This window comes from Crocodylus siamensis, chromosome 5 (assembly GCF_052110815.1).
Source record: "Crocodylus siamensis isolate JL-2025a chromosome 5, ASM5211081v1, whole genome shotgun sequence".
Taxonomy (NCBI): Eukaryota; Metazoa; Chordata; order Crocodylia; family Crocodylidae; genus Crocodylus; species Crocodylus siamensis.
Window position 1 is genome coordinate 162774263 of NC_143399.1, and position 26338 is coordinate 162800600.

Here is a 26338-nt window from a genome sequence, read left to right on the forward strand (position 1 = left end):
GATATTTACATATTCTCTGAAGGTTATCCTCAACTCTGGTGTCTTCTATCTTGTAACTACCCCTTGGAAACACAAATAAGTAACAGTTATTCTGTGGATTAGGAATGTGGGGGAAGATACCAGAAGATACAGAACTTCATGTAAGGTATATGTATGCCATATATTTGGAGCCTTATATATACAGATAATTTACTGCTAGCAATCTATGTTCTTCTATTATTTTAAAATCAATTCCATTAGACATTAAACACAGATTAATATACTACTAGTAGTAAGTATTTAAGTCAGCAAATAATATTAAAGAAAGAATACAACCCAATTTTATGGGTCAACTTTGTGTGTCAAAATATCATTGGTATTTAGCACAAATTCAGATGCAAGGCGATTCACAGTGAGAGCTAGAGCTGCACATAGGGTTAGGGTTAGTCTTAAACTGATGTTTTGTGACAAAACAGTATCATTTGGACTGATTTAAACTATTTTATACATGCAAATTAATTTAAAACCTAGGAGAAGAAAGTACTGTAGCAAGAACAGTATTACTAGGCAAGTGTAAAATATAACAGGCTTGACCCATCTTCTCCATGCCTCACAGTTTTGTTTGGTACTTTTCCCTGCTACATACTCTCAGCATACATGTTAAATTTGTCCTGCATGCCACTTCACAGCAAAACAAACAAACAAACAAACAAATCCTACTATAAAATTCACTCCATTGAAAACAACTGGAGTTGGAAATGTTTCTTCTGGCACCTCTAACCCAGTAAAAGGTGGATGTCAGGGAACAGTGGATAGGTCACCCTAGAGAGATCCAATTTAATGCTCTCCCTCTATAGCATCCACTTCTACCACTGAGACAGGATACTGACCCAGTATGGCACTCCCTATAGATGAACTTAGGTTCTTTGTAACTTTACTAAATTATACGAGGTTCACATATGGTTCAATGCATACTTGCAAACTCAGGGATACTTAAAAACAGAATTTTGCCCATTTCATTCTCCCTTTCATTTTCAATTAATGCTTTCAAATGTACAATCAATTCAACAGTTTTCTTTACAATATAATTTATTGTATGCAAATAGATGTAAATCTATTTTGTGGCTCATTGTACAATCAGCTAGTCTAGAATCTGGGTAAAGCTTTTCCTGAATCTGTTGGCAGGTCTAACACTACAGCAAAATAATATCACATGAGGGGCGTAACTCTTAGGCAGTTTGTATTTTATGTTCTAAATTACTTTATGTTGATCCTTCACTGGAGTTGTTTATATTAGCTTGGTCAAAATTACAATAGATGGCCCAAAATTAAAGGCATACAAATAACACTTCTCGATTATTGTGGGCTTGATAACTACACTTCAGTGTTTGACAATATGGAACCAATCTGTTAATCTGTGCTAACCCTACCGCAAACTTGTTGTAATGCTCATTACAAAAGTTATTTTAGATGTTTTTATACAGAATGCAGAATACATGTTTTTGATGTATCACTTTCCTTTTCTCTAGTCAAGGAAATCAAACAGTGTACTCTTGGAAACTTCCAAGCTGAAAAGCTTGTTATTAAGTTTCTCTAACATAATGACCTCAAAAAAAATTCAAGTTTTAGGTTTATAAAATAAAGTGTTTGCTATTTATATGTTTGCTTTTGCCTATTTATTCAAAAGACAAAGAGTAAAGGGTCTGAGGCTCTGAATTCCATCCATATTTTTGTTCATAACTGTTCCATTGTTATGCTTCCAATTGGGCCATTTATATGTTGCAACTACTCTAAGGATCATTTCCTTTGTTGTTGTTCCTTTTGTTTCTCTTCAAATAGTTGGGTAACACTATTCAGATCCTTATTGCTAGCAAACAGAAGACAAAAGAAAAACTGAATTTAGTACTATTTTGGTAAGTTTACATCAGTTAATTTCAAATTGATTTTAGTGCCCTGGTTAGAGTAACAAGACCAGCACACTGTACCATGGGGAAGCCTAAGGAGGACAAATGAATAATTAGGTGAGAAGGAATGAATAGAAGACATGTTATGTGGTTGGACAGCCTGAAGGATTTCTTTGGGATTGGAAGATAGAATAACTTAATACGTCTGTTGAATTCACGTAAAGAATGCAGGCCTCTGAGTTTAATAATTACAATACCGTGACAGAAGCCCTTCCAGTTCAAGGATTTTTGTGATTCACATAAAAGCAGTGTTATCTCTACCTACTGCACTCAACTGCTTGAGGAGTTTCAGTAGCAGCATAGCCAAAATACTCTAAAAATGAACAAACTAAAAAGATAAGTATCTACAGCACAGTTTGTTTTTCTTTTCTTGCTTCCGTAGCACAACAGAATAACTTCCCTGACTAGTGGAAAGAGATAGGGACAAGAAACAGTCACGTAAGAGTGACAGAAATTCCTACAGTTCTGTCACAAAATCCCGACTGTCCTATGATGCCAGAATGTAGCAGTTCATACTGTGCTCATGGTGACTCCTTTAGGTTAGCTGGTTTACTCATATATAATGCAAATTATCATGTGGGATTACTGCTCCTGTTAATGTTTACCTGACACAATAGTAAAAATGTCAAAAGGTGCAGAAACCTTTCATCAGGGCTTCTCACCAGTGTTAAGCTACAATAGGACTAAGCAATAGCTCTAGTCCGAATTTTGGGGTGATACGCCTCATGGTTGCCAAAGCCCAAGTGTGAAAATAAATCTGAAAGTGTTGTATCAGAATCATAACTATTTGACCTTAAAAAAACCCTTCTATTGAAAAGATGGCAAAATGCAGAATTTCTATCACGAAATTTCTTATCTCCTTTTCTTACTTTTGATAGCCACAATACTCCAGATTAATTTTGCAAAACTTCTCTTTCCAAAAGCTCCAGTATCATGAAGACTAAATACAGAGCCAGCAATAAAACTCTTAACTAGACTGTAGTTATTGTGAGTGAGAAGTTAAAGCACATGATTGTCCCGTATGTAGTGCATGAATGTCCGTCAGGTAACCTCCACAACAAACCTCTAAAAAACCCCTGCATTTCAACTGGGACCCCTTCCTGTATCAACTTTAGTTAATGAACTTCTTTTGACTTGCATGGAAATGAGATGGACACATACAGACCCATCCTCTGCACAAGCTAACTAATGTTAGATACATTCAGAAAATATGCATATAAAAGTTATTTTCCTCTCTTAGGCAGACAGGCCCTAGTTACTTCTTTTCATCACACTATCTATAGTACAGACATAACTTGTAGCTGAGACAGCCTTGTCAGTTAAACTCTAACACAAGAAACCTTCATTTTTCTAAATTCCTATTGTGTTTGTCCACTGTTTGCCAAGAGGGATTATTAAGAGTTTATAGCAATATAAGAACCTCTTATAAAGGTACTTGTCCCTCAGCCCTGCAGGGGATGAATTCCAGGGTTCTAAAGCTGCAGGGAAACTAACTTGCTAATTTTTAGATGGTACCAAGGTAGTTTTCATCTGTATCCTTTGAAGGGTAGAAAAACAAACAAAAACACCCCCTCCCCCAGAACTGTACAACTATTTGCAAGCCTTTATCATGCAAATTATTTTATACATACCCATTTTGTTGTTTAAGCCTTCTTGTTTCATTAAGTACCATTTAATTTTCTGACCAACATATGGAGGGCCATATATCTGCATTCTGAAGCCATAATATATCTTCCTAATGGACCACAGTATTTATTAAATGAATGAATAAATTATAAGGAGAAATCACTGTTAAAGAAGCAGAGCTTCCAGTTTACTGAAAAAATAGTCACTTTTACAGGAATGTGAATGCCACATGCACACAATTTGTGGCTACTTGGTAATTTCACTTTGAAAACAAACAAGGGGTAATATTAACAGTGCCCAAGTTAAAAATACAGAACTACTGCAATAATCTGACCTTGCTACAAGCCTCCCCAGACAACAAGATTGGTGCGACTTGTTCTCTTTGATATACAGGGGACCGTTCAATGTACACATACAGAAGATTACTATCAACGATCTGGAAGATGGGATGGAAAGCACCCTCAGCAAGTCTGCAGATGACATCAAGCTGGGGGGAGTAGTAGATACACTAGTGGGTAGGGCTAGGGTTCACAGATTCTTAGACAAATTGGAGGATTAACCAAAAGAAATCTCATGAAGTAAGAAAAAGTGTAAAGGCCTACACTTAGGAAGGAACAAACCCATGCATGGGTACAGACTGGGGACTGACCAGCTAAGCAGCAGCTCTGAAGTAAAGGACCTGGGGGTTACAATGGACAATGAGCTGGATATGAACCAAAAGTGTGTCCTTGTTGCGATGAAGGCTAACAGCATGCTGGGTTAGATTAGTAGGAGTGTTGGCAGCAGACTGAGGGAAGTGATTCTTCCCCTCTATTAGTGAGGCCACATCTGGAGTGCTGTGTCCAGGTTTGGGTCTCCCCACTGTGGAAAGGAGGTGGACAAACTGGAGAGAGTCCAGCAGAGGACAATGAAAATGTTTAGGGGGCTGGACACATGACTTGTGAGGAGAGGCTGAGGGAACTGGGCTTATTTAGTCTGGAGAAGAGAAGATTGAGAGGAGATTTAATAGCAGCCTTCAGCTTCTTGAAGGGTGGCTACAATGAGGATAGAGCTAGATCAGCAGCTCTGAACCTTTTTCAGTAGATGTATCCCTTGGTCTCAGAGTGAGACTCCATGTACCCCCTTTCAATGGGAAATGAATTTTTTAGGCCCTTCGCCATGTGTTAGAAATGTATGAAACATATCTCACATGCCCTCTGGGGGAACATGTACCCCCACTTCAGAACTGCTGAGGTAGACTGTTCTCACCAGTGCTAGATAACAGAACAGGGGGCAATGGTCTCAAGTTGCAGCAACGGAAGTTTAGGTTAGATATGAGGAAGAACTGCCTCACTAGGAGGGTAGTAAAGCATTGGAACAAGCTACCCAGAGAGCAGGAGATTGAACTAGATCAGCATTTCTCAACATGTGTGGTGCAAGAATATATGAAAGGGTTGTGAACAATCACAGAAAAACCACAGAAGAATCACTGATTTTCTCTTTTAAAGGAGAAAAATGTGGGAAGCCATAGGTTTTGCCTTGCAGGCTGACATAAGGCTAGCTGCTTAAATTATTTACTAGGTCAGGACTGGCCATCAATGTTTACAAATGGGTCCTGGTACAAAAAAGGTTGAGAACCACTGAACTAGATGACCTGCTGCCAAACCTAATTTTCTATGATGGTCCCACTTTCCATTCTAGGGCTTTTATGTGACTGTAGTGCTCATGAAAATTAAAATAATACTAATAGGACAGTAGCTGAAATTAAGACTACTGAAAGCAAATTTCCATAGGCAGTCACACAGAAGATGCAATATGAAACAACTTTCAATTTCAATCCTTGAAAAATACAAACCAACAGCTGGCCAAAATTGGCCAAAGATTCTTGTGTAAAGTGTCGATAAATACTTATATGGTTTTTGGATAAGAGTCAATCATTTTTGGTTATTTTATTTAGCCTCTAATATAAAACCCTCAGAAAAAATTAAAATATTAGGTCATTACAGCCCATAGATTTCTCATATTTGGCACAATTTTATGTTAGCTTTTTAATGTGACAGCGTTCATTTCAACATAGCTCCTTTTAATTTTCTTCTCTACTGTGCATACATACATTTGAATTGCATGCAGAAATAACAGAGTTCTAAAATACATGTGAATTGTGGGTGGACCATCTAAAAGTGACAGATTTAAGGAGGAAAAAATAGATACAATCAAAGAGAACATTCCTTGTTTCATAATAGTGTTGTAGGCCAAATCTGGGAGCTATTTTTTTCCAAAATAATTTCTAAAATTTGTGAGTACAGAATTTTGTAAAACTTCTTTCATATATATACACATCTATATGCTCATGAATGTTAAAAAGAAGTTTTAAAAGCCCCCAAATTTTACTTCATATAACTTAGGTGTATACATTTTTTATGAGTAGGCATGTGTGCGCACACACAAAATTGAAATAGAGCACCTAAAATTTTCTTCCCTGGACAACAAAACAGATTTTATTTAAAAAAACTGACAACTTCAAATATGACTTGAAAACATACCATAACCGTCTCCCAGTCTAAGTCACAGCAGCTGTTTAGCTGTACAACGAAGTTGCAGACGCCCTTTAATTTTAACAAAAAAATGAAGACTGTTCAAAGCATAATATAAATGAACACATATGCTACATTGTTTAGATATACAGAAAGCATATGAAGTAACATCTGAGACAAGATGATGAGAAATTTAAACAATGATATTTATGTGAAGCAAATTATTTTCCTAGTACTGCTACTTAAAAAACAAACAAATGAGAACAAACAAACAAAAAACCCCACAGTTCCCAAGTTTAGCATGACAGGTTTGAATATATTACACTAACTTCGTATCAGTTTTCATACATCATCCTTTACCTTGGTCCAGCTGAAAATTACGCAAGCCATAAATTAGCTTTAAACAAGCTTTGAATCAGGCTGGAACTAGTTTTCAAATTAAAGAGCCGTCAGTATATTACAAGGTGCTGTCATTTTATTACCCCAATCAATTCTGTGTGGCCTGAGGTGCAAGGAAAATGGATGCTGTCTTCATTTGCAAAGGGTTTATCTCCTACACCAGGCTTGGAAAACATGACTGCAGTAATGAATAGGGAAGCAAAGTTACTAACAAAGACTTTTAACAACAGCAAAGGAGAAAACAGTTGCTCCTCTTCAGAGTAATGGAAGGAAAAAGCCCTTTGAAAACATGAAGCTCGACTCTTCAGGCAGCAGAATTATGGGAAGAGAACTTCCACATTGCAGTCAGAAAACATGTATTTAAAACACTTTTAGATTACATCTTTGCATCTTATTTTGGCACTTTGTTACTAGTTTCTTCATACCAATTTAAATGCCAAAACCTCTTGTGTAAATTTGTTCCAGCACTTCCTTGCTCTCTTCCCTTAATAGGGAACATCTTAATTAGAATAATAAGCCTGTTCTTACTATACTGGCTACTACATAGTAATTACTAGTGAAAACAGGGCATCTATAGTTTGCATGCGAGTTAAGCTGAGTGGGGACTAACCGTTTCAGCAGGCATGCCATCGATGAACCTTGCAGCAGCCTGAGTGTCACTTGGTTCCCCTTCTCCTGCCTGATCTGCTGCTCTGCTTTCTGCTTCCTGCCCTATATGCAAGTGTGTGGTCTGTCCTGTCCCTGATCTGTTTCATGCTACATACAGAGGCTGCCAGTGCCACATGTGGTGTATGTACTATGGCAGTGGCGGGCAATTATTTTTACCTACATGTCATATAGGCAGTTCTGGGGAGCTGCTGTGGGCCAGTAAGCAACCCCTCCCTCCTCCTGGCAACAGCCCAGATCCCACACACTAACAACAATAGCATACAGCCCCTGGCCAGGCCCTGCCTGCCCTTCTAGGCAGCCCAGGAATTGATTTCTTCATTTCCCTCTCTAGCTATTCTTTATATGAATCCCTGAAGAATCCCCAAAGAGCCCTTCAAGCTAACTATAATAAATATATAAACACATGTTTAACTCTTCCACCCCTCAAACTAGCAAGATACACAAAATATTTAGCTTCAGCTTTTAGATTACATTGCTTTTTTTTCTAACTGTCAGCATCTTTTGTATTCCTTGTATTCTGTTAAAGGCTGGAACTGAGTAACTCTATGCACTTGTAGAGACACAAGCACAACAGAGTTCACCAATGTGAGTTGAATAGGATCTCTGGGTGCTAATACAAATGGAAAAAAAGGTGAAAGGGAAGCATCACTAACCTAAGAACATAAAGTCCTGGTGAAATGGTGCTCACCAATGTTGTCACTGGGTAAGACATTTTGCACAGAGTAAAAAATGAAAGTTTTTCAAGCATTAGTGCTCTCATCAACCTAACTTTCATACTGTACAGCTATTGAAGCCCAATATTGCTTTGCCTGCAGGAATGCTGTTTGCAGTAGTAAGTGAGGGTGTAAAATTATTCTATTTGCTGCTTTCTAAATGGGTAAATGCTATATCGCATATGACCAATGCAAGAGCCTCATAGGCTAAGTGTGAAATCATGGAAAGGAAAAAAAAAAGGATATGTTTTTTATTTTCATATTAATCATATTTTTATTGGCTCAGTATAACCCAGCAAAGGTGTGTGGTGCCCTTCCTACTGTTCATTTGCAGGATTTTGACAAGAAAGTCAAAACTCCTTTTTCTTCACTCATAAGGAAAAAGGCAGATAGCTGCCACTGCTTTGTGCTAGAACCTCTCTTTCTCTGGCAGATGTATTGTGCACTGAAGCAGTTGCAGTATTAGAGTAATGGAGAGATGCTTCCACAGTACTATTTTTATAGTGGAATACAGCTCTTTCTTCATCTGATATATGATTTTACTCTTTACATTTTTATATGTCTGCTGCTACAAGGAAAAATAGCATGTAAAGAAGGAAAAATGAATTATGTTTTTGTCTAGATGTTTTTATTTTTGATATTTTAAGTTTACTATGCGTTTATCAGCTATTCAAAACACTATACACACTATTTACTGATGCTGAATGAGAAGCATGCAGTTTCACCTTTACTCTCCCCGATCCCTTCTCCTATAGACATTAAATACTGCAGAAAAACCTCAGGTGTGCATCAGGAAGGTCTTCAGCAAGGCACAGCAAGTGTGGTGCCTATTGTGCTACATGTATTCTGCATACATCTTTGACTCCAATACTCCTACAGAGCAACATCTGGCCCTTATGATTTCATATTTAATTTCCCCCCCTAAATAGCAAATGTGCAAAGTCACCAGGGAGTTATTAACAGTGCAGGGCAGAAGTGCAGCTGTAACTGTTTCATTAGCTAAGTGAGAATTATAGTTGCCTTTTGGGGTTTGAATTAATCTAATTTCAAGTTTTCTGGGTAGTTGTGTGCAAGATTCTAAGGCTATCTATTCCAGCCCTGAGTATAGAAGTATCATCCAAAGATTGTATTTGTATCCCCTTGAAAACATACATGAACTGCAAGAAAAGTGTAAGGATAGTTGAGCCCAAAGATTTATACTTATAACTCTTTTAAACTAGCATGCATACAAATATGCGGGACATCAGAACTGGACCCCATAAAGCAAACTTCCTACCACTTATCTTTTTAAACTGTAAATCCACACAATTTCTGAGCAATCTGGTTTACTGTTTGGTTGATAAGACGTTGGCAGGTGCAATACTATATTTGTTTAATGCTTAATTTGCACTGTTGAATTGAGTCCCTGAGGAGGTTTTTGCTCTAAAAATCAGCTGCTCTATTCTGCTACAGATAGGAAGTGGCTTGGAAAAGGCACTCTTTCAAGCACAGTCTTCAGACATTATGTATTAGAATGCAAAGCATGTCTGTCAGATGTTGAAACAAAGCTTTACATTGCACCATCTAACTTTATTCTCAAGGCAGAGTCAGCATGGTAGGATTTTATTATTATTTCTCATATCGTTTAATATATAACATTTATTTAGTTTCTTGTATCCTCATGAGCAATGATTCTAGCTATTTAAGCACCAGAAACCCCCAAAAAGGTGGTATTAAAACGGGAGACCACCAAAAGCAGCACTAAACTGTTCAAGGGCATAGATCACAAATAAAATAACTGGAATATTCCCCTATTTGATGCATCAATTTGAACAAAAGAAAGTAAAAGACTATACACATTGTTATTTCCATAGCCTAAGTTTACCTCATACAGCAGAGCCTCCTCTTTCACTGCCATATATAGCCTCCATGCCATGAGCCCTCTATCACTGTCCCCCCTCTCTATTTTCCCTTTGCTCTCTGAATATATCCTATTTTTCCCCAGAGGAGGTACATGTTCTCTTTCCAATGTCCCTGTCCCCTAGGGTTTTGCATGCCCCATATTCTGGCAAGGGTTGTGTGCCCCTGACTTTTATGTCAGGGTGCTTCTTTGTATTCTGCTCATACTACTCGCCTTCAACATGGCACAGTCCTTTCATTCTCCTCCTATTGAGGGTGAAGTCTCTGTGCACCCTGTTTTCATTCCCTACCATTTCTATTCTTCTTTCTTTTCTTTTTTCCCTCCCTTTTCAAAAGTATCCAATATTTTAAACTCAATTAGAGCATGTGCTAAGCTAAAAGAAAGAGTTATGCAGAAACAAGTTAATTTCTGCCATCAAGAAATGCATTGATCGATACAGAATTACAAAGGTGGCTTAACCCAGGACTCTGCTAACCAGATGCCATTCTGATTTTTGCCTAAATAAATTTGGTTCTTCCCATGCATACTTGAAACATTCCTGTATTTTGGAACTGATCAGTTGTTGTGTTTATCACAGAGAAGTGCCTTTGAAGTTAAATGTAAGGGTTTCATGAACTTGGCCAACTAGTTTACCAATCCATTAGAAAGCCTGTCAGTGTCCATTGTTTTTGCATGATATAATGAAATGGCAAGCAGATCATCCTGTATTTATTTCAACTCCAAGGACAATATGGATCAGTTGTGAGTTGAAGAAAGATGATGGTGACAGCTGTGGTGACAATTCTAAATTGTGATGTTTTCATTAATTAATCTACTGTAACAAGTATTTAAATATATATTGCAAGTCCTGACACTAATACATCAAATCTCTTGCAGGACAGTCCTATCTGTAGAGGAACAGATTCTTAGCTAGGGAAGGGACAGATAGAAAATTTCCAGCAAGTTTAACTATCCAATATTACTGCAATGTACTTCATTAATCATCAAATTGTTTACACGTTGAATACAATTCTTACCTTGAATTTTAAAATTTTGTACATCTGTCTCTCCCATACGTATATCTCTCTCTCCCAGAGAATATAAACATTTACAGAAGTCTACCTTATTTCTAATAGACTCCATGCTTTATTAATTACTTGTGTATCTCAATTTTATTCAGTTCAGGTCATATTTCTTTATTGTCTCCCATTCAGAGGAGTATTCTGCCACATGAGACTGAAATTGATCCCCTGCCTCATAGATCTTACCCTATCTGATTATTACAATAAATTACGGCATTAAAATATTAATATTTATGATTACTTAAAATACTAAATAAGCTTCCTGAAAAAGGATTTTTAAAAATTTCTTATATGCCTTGCATCTTTAACACTCGATTCTGTCAAAGTATGTGTGTTGGGTATCCTACAATAAGTTTCAAACAACATAGTGACTTGACAGCAGGTATCCTGATTTGGCCATTAAAACCAAACAGTAAAATGTTTAAACACATTTATGTTTAGAATCTACTAAGCTTTGAACTACTAATACAGACACTATTATAAATACTGAGTGGCTATCGAAAACATAAAGAATATTTCACGTCAAATTCTGCTGCATTAGAAATGGGGCTGTTTATTAAAACAGGAAATGAACAGCTCAGCTGACACAGTTTAAGATGTGACATTAATCAGCAATCTTTTGCTGAGCCCACAGGAACTGAAAGGTCAAAACCAGTGCTTCTGCTTTAAAGACTGCTCTAAAAGGTCTGGCAATTTCTCAGTCTTCATTAATTAAAAGCACTGAAAGTGATATATAGAATTATAAAGTTAAATTTATTGGAAGTGTTTTAACTTATTCTCTTTCCTTGAGGGTCCTGTACACTCGCCTTTCTTGTGCTACATTACATTTAGGAGATAATCCTCTCTTTTTCAGCACTTATATGTACACAGAGTCAAAAAATTACTGTTTAAATATTTTACTGACTGGCTCTTAAAATTATAGCTGTAAAATTTAGGAGGAGGATGTTAATTGATGCATCTGTTAAGCTCAAGGACTCCTGGTTATATTATAGAACTTGCCACTGCATGGTGCACAGAAAACAAGACTTCTGGGATACCACATACAATTCTACTGCTTTCATACTGCATGCATAAAGTATGGCTACTGGGTAGTATAAAGAGCACACTGTAAAGTGATGTGCAATATATACTTCTTCAACATATCCCTATTTGGAATTTCACTTTCAATTTTATTCTTGACTTTTTCCATCCTAGCTGCTTCTCTCATAGAATCATCAAAAGGTAGGGAAAGGGACCTTCAGAGGTTATCTAATCCAACCTCCTGATGGATGATTTTGCTATGGATGATCCTCCTTCTAATACAAATCCACAGTCTAACCCATTTGTAAAATTACACAGTCAACCCTGACGCAAGCACAATACATAACACCCTAATCTACCACAAGTAAGGCAGGGGGACAATGGTGGCTAATATCCTCCAGCTGCAAGGGCTTTTAAAATACACTTAAAACACTGAAGAAAGAGGGATTCCCCCCCTGCAGAGGAAGGCACAAACCTTCAAGGTTCATACTAATATGACCATGGGATAAAATTCCTTCCTGACCTCAGATATGGTGATCAGTTCGACCCCAAGCAGAGGAGCAGGGCCCTCTATAAAAACCTCTAGGTTTAAGAGCACTGGCACACCCCAGTCAAAAACCTTAGCCTTGGTTGCAGCCAGCAACCCATGTAGCAACAGGAGAGGGAAAAAAACCTTTCCCAGCATGACGTGGCAACCAGCAAAGCCCCAAAGCCTGAGAAATATCCATAGTTGAGCATAGGCATGGTGGTCCAACCTTTTGTTGAACACCTCCAATAATGGACAGTCCACAGCTTTCTTAGGCAGTCTATGCCATTGCCTTACTGTTCAAACAATGAAGAAGTTTTTCTTGATATCCAGTCTAAACCTACTTTCTTGAACTTAAAAGGCATCTCTCCACATTCTGCCCTCTGCAGAAGGGGAGAAAAGGTGTTTCTTCCCTCTTCTTTCTGATACCCTTTCAGATATTTGAGGACCGCTATCATGTCTCTCCTTAAACACCTTTTCCTCAAGCTGCAAATGTATTTCCTCGAACCTTTCCTTGTATGACTTGCCTTCCATCTCTTTTATCATTTTTGTCATCCACCTCTGGACCCCCTGTAACTTCTTCAAGTCCTTTACAAACTATGGAGCACAAAACTGCCTCCTTCCCAAATGTTATCTTTTATGGAGGTATTGGGAAGCAAAGTTAGTTGGGAAGTGGGGAAATACTGTCCTTGGTCAGAGGCAGAGGACCATAATAGGATAGACTGCTTTTAAATTTGGGAGTCTTTTACTTGAGAATGTTGTTGTGTTGTATACTCTTATTTTAATATTTATTCTGTTGCTATTTTATTCTGCTTAAATCATCCTGAGCTTTTTTTTTTTTTTTTTGGTGGGGGGAGGCAGCATATAAATCTAATAAAATAGAATCTTATCATTTTTTCTATTTTACAAAATGCCACAGTGGATCAGATGAGGCAAGCCTTTGTTAAGTATCCTAAAATCTTACATTGGTTAGCATCAGATTCTTCAGGTGAAGGTGCATAAACTTCACAATAGGCAGGTGTGGGATAACCTACTTCTGTATTAGCTCCAGCATAAGGGGGCCATGATCCTGATGAGGATCTCAAGATGCCATTACAACAGCAATATTCACTACTCATAAAAAGCTTTTTCAGGGAACAAAATCAATTTCATGATAAAAGATGTGATCCATTGTCCAACAATGTTATTGGAAGCCTTTCAATCGACTTCAATGGACAATGAACTAGTTCCAATGTGAGAAGCAATTCAAAACAAAAATCCTGACTCTGTTTTGCATGTCCATGTCAAGGGACCAAAACTTCTTGTACTAAAACAAAAATGAAACAACAGATATATTTAGTGAAACAAAAATATCTTTATGCCTATGTCGTTCTCTTTTGATCCTGTAGGCTCATGTCCTTATAGAACAAAGCCATGCAAACCCTGGTGCACTATTTTCTGTAGCTTGCATTAAAATTAGGTTTTTATATTATATGCAGCCTACTATATCTTACATTGTATGCCCTTGTTCTAAAGCTATACAATTATGGTAGCCTTAACTGGAACAAAACTGGCTCAGTGTTAAACAAAAACTACTGTCGGTATTACCAAATGGGGAGCATAACGCTAAGGTAGCTACTAATCAGGAGGATCTCTCCCGTCTCTGCAGTGTTTGGGGCAGCTTTAAGATTGCCATAATCATGATCCTTGTTACATAACCTCCAAGCCTGCCTCCAATTTATGCTTGGCATGGGGCCTGCACAACACTCTGGCGTACCTTCCTCCCGCAGTCACCTCCTCCACTGTAAACCAGAATTGCTGTGTCTTCATTTGGGGGCATGAGTGGTTCCAAATACTGTTTGATATACTGCACAATAAAGATACCACACCATGCACAGTTACAGAAAATTAAAACCTACTTAGTCATTATGACTGGAGGACAAGCAAGGTTCACATTTTCCAAAATAATGATTAGTACCAGCATTTCTCTGGAGCATATATGCCTAAATAAATTATATCAAATCTGCCCAGATAGTCTCCATTAGAGACACCGTGAAAAGAATCATAAAAGTAATTATTTTGCAAAAATGTGTGCCGATTAATGTAAATCTCCTTAGTTGCCACCATTTCCTGAAACATACTGGAGATTCAATGCAATCCACTCACTATGTACTTACACCAAGGTTACAGCACAAGCAAGTGGACAAAACAGTGAGATACACAGATTATGTGCAGACAGAACACAGAAATCATGAGAAATGGGATCTTGGACTCCTGTATAAAGGAACACAGAAAACATTCACACATTTTTCATACATCACATGTAAAGTTTGTTGCCAATAATCTTTAAAAAATATTTAAAGTTATATTTTAATAAAAGAGGCATTTCTTCTGCAAGTATTTTACAACTTGCGATTCTTTCATTCCAAACTACTCATCAGGATAACCAGTATATCTGCTGGGCTGGAGCATTCAGGTTAAGTCATATGCTTACTTAATGTAACATTTTCCTAATAACTTAAATGAAAGTCATTCTAAGAAATGTGTGTTACCATAATGCTACACAACCCTCCACTGAATACTATAACAAATTGTTGGTTCAATAATGGCTTGCTACAGAAATCTTGCTAGAAATGGGTAAACTGACATTTTTTGTTAATGTGTTAGCATAACACATTAACAATAGCATAGGCTATAGGCTGTACAGGAGGGACAGGATAGGAAGGAAAGGTGGAGGCATGGCACTCTACATTAAGGAGGAATACCCATCCTCATCAATTAACAAAGAATCAGAGGAAGAGCACTCTGAAGTGCTTTGGGTTAGAATACAAGGCAGTCGAGGGGAAAGAGACTTAACAGTGGGGTCTACTACAGACCTCCTAACCAAGGGGAAGAGCTCAACCAGGAATTCTTAGGTCAGCTCACAGAGGTAGTGAAGTCTAAAGATGTGGTAGTCATGGGGGACCTGAACTTCCTGGACAACTGCTGGGAAGAGCAGTCAGCCAGAACTGACTGCTCACGTAGGTTCTTAGCCAGAATGCAGGACCTCCATCTAACCCAGGAGGTGCACAGCCCCACCAGGGGAGATACCTTGTTGGGCCTGGTGCTGGCCACAGGAGAGGACATGGTGAGGGGGCTGCGGGTGCTCAACCACCTGAGTGACAGTGATCATTACCTGCTGGAATTCACCATCCAGCACAAGGTGGAAAAGGCCTGCAGCAAGGCAGCAGCCCTAGATTTCAGGAGGGCGGACTTCAATGAGCTAAGGAGAATAGTCGGGGAAGCACTGAGGTCCTGGAGGGGAGGAAAGCCAGGTGTTCAAAAAGAGTGGTCGCCCCTTAAGGAGATGATCCTCCAAGCCCAAAGGGAGGTAATCCCAACGCAGATCAAAGGGAGCAAGAGGGCACATGAGCCCCCATGGCTCATCAAAAGCATCTGGGAATGTCTCCTAGCTAAAAGGGAGGCGTACACCCAATGGAAAGGAGGGGCCATCACCAGGGATGACTATACTGCAGTTCCTCAGGGATGCAGGGGGGCAGTCAGGAAGGCCAAGGCAGAGATGGAGCTGGGACTAGCTTCCCAGATTAAGGACAATAAGAAGTCTTTCTTTAAATACATAGGGGGTAAAAAGAAGGTTCCGGGTAACATGGGGACCCTGCAAGACACGTTAGGAAATTTGGTTGTTACACCAGACGACAAAGTCAACATATTTAACGATTTCTTTGCCTCCATTTTCCTAAGCAGATACCGGAACAGTCACCCCCCCTGCTAGGTCCCCCTCAAGCCCCAGGATGGGATTCAACACTGACAAGTGCAGGGTGCTGCACCTGGGGAGGAACAACCTGCACCATACCTACAGGCTGGGGAACTCCCTTCTCATAAGTGTAGAAGCAGAAAAGGATCTTGGAGTCATCATCAATGCCAAGATGAACATGGGCCGGCAGTGTGGGGATGCAGTCAGGAAGGCCAACCATACCTTGTCATGCATCTACAGATGCATCTCAAGTAGGTCCAAGGAGGTGATACTCCCCCTCTATGCGGCACTGGTCAGGCCACAGCTGGAGTACTGCGTCCAGTTCTGGGTGCCGCACTTCAAGAGGGATGTGGACAACATGGAGAGGGTCCAGAGGGGGGCCACTTGCATGATCAGGGGGCAGCAGGGAAGGCCTTATGAGGCGAGGCTACGGGACCTGAACCTGTTCAGCCTCCACAAGAGAAGGCTAAGGGGGGATCTAGTGGCCTGTTACAAACTAGTCGGGGGGGGGGGGGATCAGCAGGCACTGGGGAAGTCCCTGTTCCCCTGAGCACTACCAGGAGTGACCAGGAATAAGAGTTACAAGCTGGCAGAGAGTAGATTTAGGCTAGATATCTGGAGGCGCTACTTCACAGTCAGGGCGGCTAGGATCTGGAACCAACTTCCAAAAGAAGTGGTGCTGGCTCCTACCCTGGGGGTCTTGAAGAGGAGGTTAGATGTACACCTTGCTGGAGTTGTTTGACCCCAGTACTCTTTCCTGCCATGGCAGGGGGTCGGACTCGATGATCTACTCAGGTCCCTTCCGACCCTAGAAACTATGAAACTATGAAATGTTAACACTGAAATCATTAAATATACCTTCAAGAAATGCTCATATTTTATATTGTGTTTGATAGGAGTCCTCTTTCCCTTCTTCTCCCTACATTTTTATTTTGGCACTTCCTTTCTTTGGTTACTTGTGTCACATTTGAAAATTATTGACTGTTTAATTTTTAGGTTATTAATAGCTAGAAAACAATTTTAGATCACTAAAGTCTCCAAAAACATCCTTGGGAATTAAGTTCACCAGTACTGCTTGGTGATTTGAACTCTCTCAAGTAACTGAAAAATACCTAAAACTCTCCAAACATACGCAAAGGAGTTTTCAAACCACTGAACCAGATAATCATTTTCAACCTTTACCAAAGATACATTTAGTGAAAAGTTTATCTCAACTTAATTGCTGCCAGAATTTAACAATGCAATGCACTTTAAGGTTTAGTGAAGGTTTTTTTAAAAGTCACCTTAAAATTGCACATAATATTTGTGTACTCTCCTGGTAGAGCTAATTATAATGCGCTTATGGTTAGTCACACACAACCCATTTGCTGAGCCAATTTTAAAAAGAAAAGAACTTTTCTGCTAAAGAATGCTAAAATTCAACTGATGAGACACTTTTCCCCTTTCCACATACACAGTGGCTGACACAGCACAAATCAGCAGTCCCCAGCTGTCTCTTGCAAAACAAGATTAGATGTGGCTGGCTCTCGTCTCCATTCTCAAAGAAAGCTTCTCTCATACTTCACTACCACTATCAAATGTTACGGTGAAAAGCAAAACTTGACTCAGCTAAATCAGGACTTGCTTAGTGTTTTTTAAACTGGTGATTTTGGTTTTTCTCTGCTTTTCTTCCTTCACCCTGATACAGTAAGATTAGTTTTTAATGGACAGCATTAATAATTCATATTGGTGAGTGGCAGATCACTTAAAGACTTATTTGGTTGTGGTTCTTTGAAAGTCTCTACAACAAAATCAACTTTCTGAAGAAACATGAATGGCTTAGGAGGCCACTATGACAAGACATATAGACCTGATACAGAATAGCAGTACAAGGATTATTTTTTCCTAGTACAGACTAAATATGCTTGTGATAAATTAAAGTTTTCAGAGTAATAATTCCACACAGGGGGCACAGCCTTAAACTCAGATCTAAAATCCAACTTCTATTATCCATTTTTCTACTTTGATATAAATAAATCAGCAAGCAAACAACAGAGTTGAAAGGAAATCAGCTTTTAATAGTAGACACTTTTACTACTTTGCATCTGTCAGGTTCCCTCACTTGTTTGTTTTATAGGATAGCAAAGTATAGATCTCTTTGGCTGTCTGTTCAGTCTTCAATTCTGCATAGATATTCAATAGGGCTGTGCGAAGCTTCAGGTGGCGATTCAATTCAGAGGAGATTTGGCCCAAATCGGTGGGCAAATCTCTGAATCGGAATCAAATCAGGGGACCAATTTAAAAGTCCAAATTGATTCAAAACTCTCCAAATCTTTGGCAAAGATTCAGAGGGCTTTGATGATTCGGGCAGTCTCTGGTGGCTGCAGCAGGAAGCTGCAACTACTCTGAGCTGGTCGAATACTATGGTAGCGGGGCTGAGGGGGGGAGGGGACCACAGGGGGGACCCCTGCCATTCTCCCTGACTCCCCCTCTCTCCCAGCCCCCTGACCCTCGCCCATTCCCCCAGTCCCCCTCCATGGCTGCCCCTGTCTACCCCAGCTGGGTACTTTAAAAAAAGCCCCAGTGCTCACTGTACTGCCAGGCAGAGGGGTGATCCCCACTGCCCCACTCTACATGGGGGGGCTCTGCACCAGCCTCCACAACCCCCCCTACTCCCCCAGTGCCCCCATAGCTGCCCTGCCTGCCGGGGCTCTGGCCCTTTAAGAAAAAAAAAGAGCCAAGAAAAGCCCCAGGACTCACTGCTCCTGGTGCAGCCTCAGGGCTTAGGGGGCTCCTGCAGAGCCCCCCCATGTAGTGTTGGGCAGCAGGGATCGACCCTACTGGGAGGAGTGGCGAGTCCTAGGGTTTCTTCAGGGTTTTTTTCTTCTTAAAGGGCCAGAGCTGGCCCTTGTAAGGCACCATTGAAGGGGCTGGGGGAGTGGGGGGGGGTTGGGGGCTTGTGCAGAGCTCCCCATGTAGTATGGGACAGTGGGGATCCCCCCCCATCTGGAAGCACCTGTTGATCCAGGGCTTCCCCCCCCCCCTCAAGTACTGGGACCTGGGGCAGGTGGGGCAACCATTGCTGGGCTGGGAGAGGGGCAGGGGATGGGCCTGGCCTGGCTGATTCAGAGATTCGGCTGCTGTTGAATCTCTAAATCAGATTCTGCCAAATCAAATCAGGACAATGATCTGAATCACCAAAACGAATCACTGTCCCCCCCAAATCAGCCAAATCTGAATCTGAATCTGAAGCAAATACTAAACACTTTACAGAGCTAATGTTCAATAAGGAAAGGGCATGGATGCTTTATGTTTTTCAATACTCCCATCCTGCCAGCTTATGCATTCTAAACTAAAAAGTTAATCAAAGCTCAAAAAGTAAAAGGCCTACAACTTATTTATACGCTGTATATAAACTCAGTAGTGTCATTCCATTTGTGTATCAAAAGTCAATACGTGTTCTAGTAATTAAGTGAATAACAATCAAACTTTGCAATCAGGGCTGCTAATAGAAAGTGGTAATGGTCAATTACAATTTATTGGTAAATTTGTTTATCACTCCGTTGTCAGCATGATGTCCTTAATTATTAGTACACTGATTTAAAGGCATTCTTTATTTTTAAGAAACTCCACATGCTGGAAGGCAATTAGATTGATGAAGCGTATTTGAATATGTTTTGAGAGAGACTGCTTCTGAAGTGATATTTTGAGAACAGGAAAATGCAAATAGGTAAAGATTTAATTCTAATTTAAAAATAAGCATATGGCTGCATATCCGAGAAAGCCCATTTTAAGACCACTTCCCCCAAATGTCCTACAACATTTCTACAAAATTCATTGTTAATATGTGGACTTTACTGAACCAAGCTCCCCTATGCAACCCCAGCATTGAGAAGGTTAGCGCAGAAGCAATGGAAAGAAAATCCTAGGTCTCTCTTCCCCATATTGTGGGCACTCAGCCTTCTCAGGTGGGGTCTCTGTGTCCAACTTGCAGGGCAAAAGCCTACTGGCTCACTCATACTTAAGAATAAGTTGGGGGAAGTGGGAAGATGGGTATGAATGAGTAGGGAGGAAGGGGCTTATAAATCCTTTCCTATCTTGGGACACCATTTGGCACTATGTTGTAAAATTTTTCCTTTTTTAATACCCTCCTTGAGAATTAATAAAACCCTTTTATTCTGGGTGAGATAACAGTTGTCTTTTTGGGAACTGGGAAGGAATTTTCTTTAACTGTCAGATAGACTTCTCGGTAGACCTGGTGGGTACGTTAGGTTGTAAAATCCACTTAGCCACAACTTGGCACAACTGTTCAATACCTTACAGATGAACACTGGGCAATTAGTTCTCAGATAAAATGGGATATTAAGTGGATTAGTAGGAGGCATCTCCTAAAGAAAATAGTGACTGGAGTTGGAGCTTGTAGTGTCAAAGAAAATATAACCTCATCTTGTCCATTCACCTCTTGTTTTATGGAAAGGGAAATGGAGTGCCATCAATGGTGCTGGGACCAAGTTAAAGATGCAGGAGGAAGAGGGGGAACTAATGACAATTTTCTAACTGGTGTAACTGAGGGATGCAGGGCTGACAGTAGCACTCCCCATGCAGAACAGATAACAAAGGAAGGAAGCAGCACTGGACAAGCTATTGCTAGGTATGTCCTAGATGTGTAACCTAAAAGTCACAACCAAATTAAACTACTTTACTAGTGTCTTGTTGTCTTTCCTGTAGTGTCCACTACAAAACGTTATTAACGTTGACAGCTAATTAGAATTTTAAAATCACAGATGGAAATATGTTACATATATTTATATGTAACCAGTTACATTTACACACACACCCACAAAAATGTACCTGGTTATATTAGGACAGGAAAAGATGCATAAGCACTACTAAGAGTTTTTAAGAGTTACATTATCATCCAGGTAACCTTAGATGTTCTGAACAATAATGAAAAGGTTTTTTAGAAATTAGGTACAAAAATAATTCTCCTCTTCATTCAAAACATCATTGACCAAATCCTTCCCAAACTCAGCCACCCTAAAATTTATTCTCAGAAATCTAATTATAGTCAGTCAACTTGTAACAAAAGAAAAAAGGTTGAGGCCTTAGAAATAAAGAAGCTCATTAAAACAGGACACTCCATAATCCATAAAAAGCAGGAACACCTCAGCAGGAATTTGATTTATGACAGACTCTTCATAGCCATTTGTTCCATTTTAGTGCAGTTCTTTGATAGCACTAGGACAGGTCACAACTGCTTTCAGAGATGTATCAAACTTTCGCTCTCTTTTTAACACATCGTCATGGAAGAAGTTATGAAATGGCAGTCTTACGAGTTTTCTTCTTAATGCGTGAGAAGGTTTTCATCACGGAAAAAAATATGTCATGCTGTTCGATTTCTGCTTGCAGTGGGAGGAAGCTATGGCAAGCAACATTATTTATTTATTTGATTTATATGTTGTCCTTCCCACAAGAGGATCAGAGCAGCTTACAACAGAACAGAACCCACTATGCAATATCTCCGGCCAAGCTTTGTTGGCTAAGCAGCTGCCCAAATAGGAAGGTCTTACAGTGCTTCTAAAAGATGTTCAGGCTTGTGCTGTGGCAGGCCTCAAGAGGGAGGGAGTTCCAGAGCTGAGGGGCAACTACTGAGAATGACCTCCCTCATATTTTTGCTTAGCAAAATTGAACCATTGATGGTAGTTGCAGGCTGACCTGAACATAATAGTTCTTTCTGTCTTCATCTCTCCAAAATCAGTTACGGAAGAGAGAACTGCACTCTGGGAAACAAACTTTAGTGTGTATCTTGGAAACCTGAAAGCAAGAGTTGCCTGTATGTTGCTTGTGGCCATACCTATTCAACAACTGTGTGTGTAAAATAAACAAGTTACACTAAGAAAATTCTTAGACCCTTTCACTGCGCATTCACAAGCATGGATACATCTGATTCACAGTACCTGTTGTTGACAATACTTTAGTCAAAGCAAGAAACATGCATCTCAGTTATGTGGCACTATTAACTGGTGCTCAGATAGGCATTAATTTGAAACACAGTGTTGAGAGAGAGTGAGAGAGAGAAAGAGAGAGAATGAATGTGTTCTCTGGGTTATCACATCCTGAAGTCAAAAATCGCTCCCTGATATTTGCACAACTGTACAAATATCAAATTGGAGAATGAGATCTCTATTTCAATGCACTTAGACTTCCAGATGCTCAGATGCTATCAGATCTCCTCTCCTCTTTATATCCAATCATAAAAATGTCAATCCAAACAAAGTTCTGGAAACATGACATTATAAACTACTTCCTGTGCCTAGCCTTACTTCTCTGACGGATCGTATTTACTCGAATACAAGATAAGGGTTTTCCCCCCATTTGTCATGGGGAAAAAAGTCCCACATCTTGTAATCACACACAAGAAAAATCTCACTAAATATACTATCTATGCCAAAAGCAGCATTTCCTCAGCAACAGAAAATATGAAGTTGCTTTAACGCAGCCAGCACTGAGCATGGCCTACACTGCTGCTGGAAACCTACCACTAAGATAGGTTAAGGCATTCCATCTGAATAGGATTGATGGTAGTCCCCATTACACATTGATGGTAGTGCCCATTATGCGTAGACCCCCTCATTACTGACATTTTCAAGTCATAGTGAGCCACTACATTAAATACATTTTTACTTCCTCTTCACTCCCATACCTGAGCTATATCTTTCTTTCCATTTACAATGATTTGTTTCTTCACCCGCCTTAAATGTCTGGCAAATTTCACCAAACAGGACCCCAAATAGTTCACCCAGAATCCCTTTGTCATCTCCTCTCTCAGCCTGTCATACACGATTAGCATGGCCCTGCCCTTCACATGAGTTGAAGCCAGATGAAATTGTCCTGTGCCTTATTTTCGCATACATTTTTGGAGTATTCCAGGACTCATGACAAGAACACCAGTTTCTGGTCATTAATGGGGGCTAATTAGCACATGGATCCTTTGTGGAGGGTGGAGGTTTCTGGAGCGTACATATACTGTGCAGTGCTGAGATGTGGGGTCACTATGACTTGAAATGCTGTTGCCTCTGGTGGGGCCCAGCCCAGTGAACTATGAGGTAAAATCATGAGCTTTTTGGTTCTGTGCTATTATCATGCATAGGTTGTACCCTAAGTAAGTATGTGCCAAAGTGATGCTTGGAAGTGTGTTTATGGGGTAACTGTGCTAAAACTTGCTGCAGTTTAAAAAAAGGTAACGTATCAATTCTAAGCTAAGTATATGGGTACTATATGAAAATTGCTACAGCCATGTTTCATTTCAAGGTTACTGTTTTCAAATTTGCTTATTATTTTCGTGTGCTAGGGGGAGCAAGGTCTGACAGTAAGAAGGGGAAGGAGATGTCAGGAGAAAAAGCTAGAGGGAAGTAGAGAGCAAAGGGGCTACCTGATGTCCCAAAAAGATTTTCCCTGCTGTAGCAGTGGAAGGGGGACAAATTCAATGCAAACCTCCGATTATTAGATTCTGCATTTGGAAAACTATAACAAATTTATAAATTTTCCGCATATAATTGTTTTTTTTTTTGGGGGTGGGGGGGAATCATCTTATAATTAAGACTGTCTTCTATTCGAGTCAATTTAGTTGCTCTAACTGAATGGTATTACTACATGAACTAAGATATATTTATATATAGGTTTCCCTTGATTTTTGCGGGTTCTTTATATGTGAATTCACTGTTATGCAATGAGCACACTCAGACCCATAATTCATTATATGCAAAGAAAATTTGCTCTTATGTGATCAATATAGATGCCCCCCCTCCCAAGCAGGTAAGTCTGTTGGGGGAGGGAAAACAGCCATGGCCCCACTAACCTCAGCCCTGGCTGCAGCAGTCGCTGAACTGAACCGTGCTCTGATTGTCCTCACCATGCCTGGGATCACCCCAACTCCTGGGCTGCACCATACTGTGGTGCATGCAGCTGGTGTCAGCTGCTCCGAGGGCCACTCCAGCACTGGCTGGGTGAGTGCAGACAAGCAGAGCCCCAGGTAGTGTGGGGTGCAGCACTTACCCTAGCCCATGCTGCACCGGTCCCGGGAGCAGCCAACACCAGCTGCCTACACCAGGGCATGGCACGGCCCAGGAGCAGAGGCAAGTGGGGACAGGCAAAGCACAGTGCAGCCCAGCTGCTGTAGGCAGCTGGCGCCAGCCATTCCCAGGGCCACTGCACCCAGGGCTGGGGCGAGTGCCTCTCTGTTCCCTCTGCTTTACTGCCTTGTGTAGCTCTGGGAACAACACCCCTCCCCTAGTCCCAGCCTCACATCCTCACCGCCATGGGAACCTAGCTCTATTTGTTACACTGTAAAGTGGGTTTGCTTTATGCCAATTCGATATATGCGTCATTCGCTGGGAACGCATGTACAGCATAAATTGAAGGAAACCTGTATTATTTTATATTTTAACTATGGTTTATTTAGAATTGGTGCAACAAATAGGATTTGATTTTGGTAAAACCAAGATATTCTAAATAAAATTGTTGCTTCTATTTCAAAGTTCAAACTGTTTTTCAGTGAAATCAGAACTTCCTTCCTCTGCTATAGAAATTCTCTAGTCAGACGCTGTAAGTATACCTGACTACCTTGACCAATTTTTGGTATTTAATATCAATCAATCTTATGGTGTGCTTATCTTCTATTCATAAATTAATTCCAGAATTAAGTTAATTTTGAGACTGGCACTATTTAAAACTCCTTTTGTGGACAAATTATTCATTAAAGATGCATAGCTATGTCTACTCTTTGCCAGATAAAAAGTGCGTCAATTTAACTTTTATCAATACCAAATGAAGAGAGAATTTTGAAAAGTAATTTCTAACTATTCAGTCAAGTGATTACATGAAATTCTCTCCTGATGCAACCTGACAGTGAAATTCATCCCCAATCAAAGGATCACCAGAAGTCTACTGAAGTCCTCCAAGTAGAGTGCAAGTGGTTTATATGACCTGTGCTCAGCTTTCATACAGAAATACACTTTACCTTTATATGCTGCCTTATAGACTTTGAGCATTTTCTCTTATTTAAGAAGGCCGTTCTTGTGCCCTAGAGGTCTAACAGAATTTTGTATACACTTACTCTGAATTTCTCATTTGGGGAAGGGCATTTTGGAAAATCTAAATAATCTAGGAAGAAAGATTTGGCTCTAAAGTTACCTCAGTTTAATTACTCTTGCCTGAATAATCATTTTCCATTTGCTAATACTGAGAAATCCAACTCCAATAAACACTTCCAATCTACTTTGTATAGTGCTTTCACTACTTTTTCTTAATCTTAACCCGCTTAAATATAGGATTTTCTCTTGAGGGGTTTGCTTCTTATCCCTTGTCACCATTTAATAAAATAGGCTATAATATCCAAGATTGTGACAAACTATTACTGAGCACAGAATGGATCTTTCTTTTGCAAACAGTCTCTGCCTTACACTATCAAACTCATTATTTTGTAAAGGTTTTTTAAATACTAGTACCTTGAGTTTGAAAAGAGCTAAAAAAGGCACTCTTGTCCATCATAGTATTTTCTGCCTATATCAGCAAGCAAAGGTATCTGCAGTCTTCTTTTATCATCTCTGAGCAAGCATATTGTTTATCATTTTATTGGCTTGTACTCTGTGCCCTTAAAAGAAGACTTTCTAATGTAACATTCTCTGTGATGTAAGACCACAATGCCTATGGCCATAGCTTCTTTAAAAATACTGTACTCACCTTTGTCATTATACTCCAAATTCAGAGTTTCCAAGGCTATTTAGGATATGCTGTATATATTTTAATCTGCAAAATTATAAAAAAACTCTTAAACTACATTTCAGGTTGTTGTGGACACTCCTTGTAATACAGGTTCTTTTCACCAGTAAATCAGCGTTTTTTTGAAAGAACAAAACTGGTATGGGTAAAAGTGAATGTTGAAGTCTTAACAATAATGTTTCTTTTGCTTATTTTATAAAAGGTAATTTTTAAATACAATTTAAGATAACACACTGTTAAATCATGATTTATGCTCCTAAAGGTTAAGTACAGACAGTAAAAAAGCCTGAGGCTGAACTGATTCATTCTTCACAGGTTAGTCTAAGCTGTGTAGATTGAACTGATAAGCAAGTGAACAGACATTCACTTTTGATTCTGGAAATGCAGTCACATGCCTGTAATGGCCCAGGCCAGAAACCAGGGGGCACTACAGTATGCTTCCCTGCTTGGCTGGAACAGACAGCTTGGGCCAAGAC

The 26338-nt window shown here is 39.7% G+C and overlaps 1 protein-coding gene across 1 annotated transcript in view; it reads right to left on the reverse strand.

Moving 5' to 3' along the window:
- PHF14 (PHD finger protein 14) overlaps positions 1 to 26338 on the reverse strand; it is a 289953-nt gene that overhangs the window by 63300 nt on the left and 200315 nt on the right. The window contains exon 18 of the mRNA XM_090046914.1: positions 6092 to 6154. Within this exon, the coding sequence (XP_089903040.1) occupies positions 6092 to 6154 (63 nt within the window). The remainder of the gene's footprint in view (positions 1 to 6091; positions 6155 to 26338) is intronic.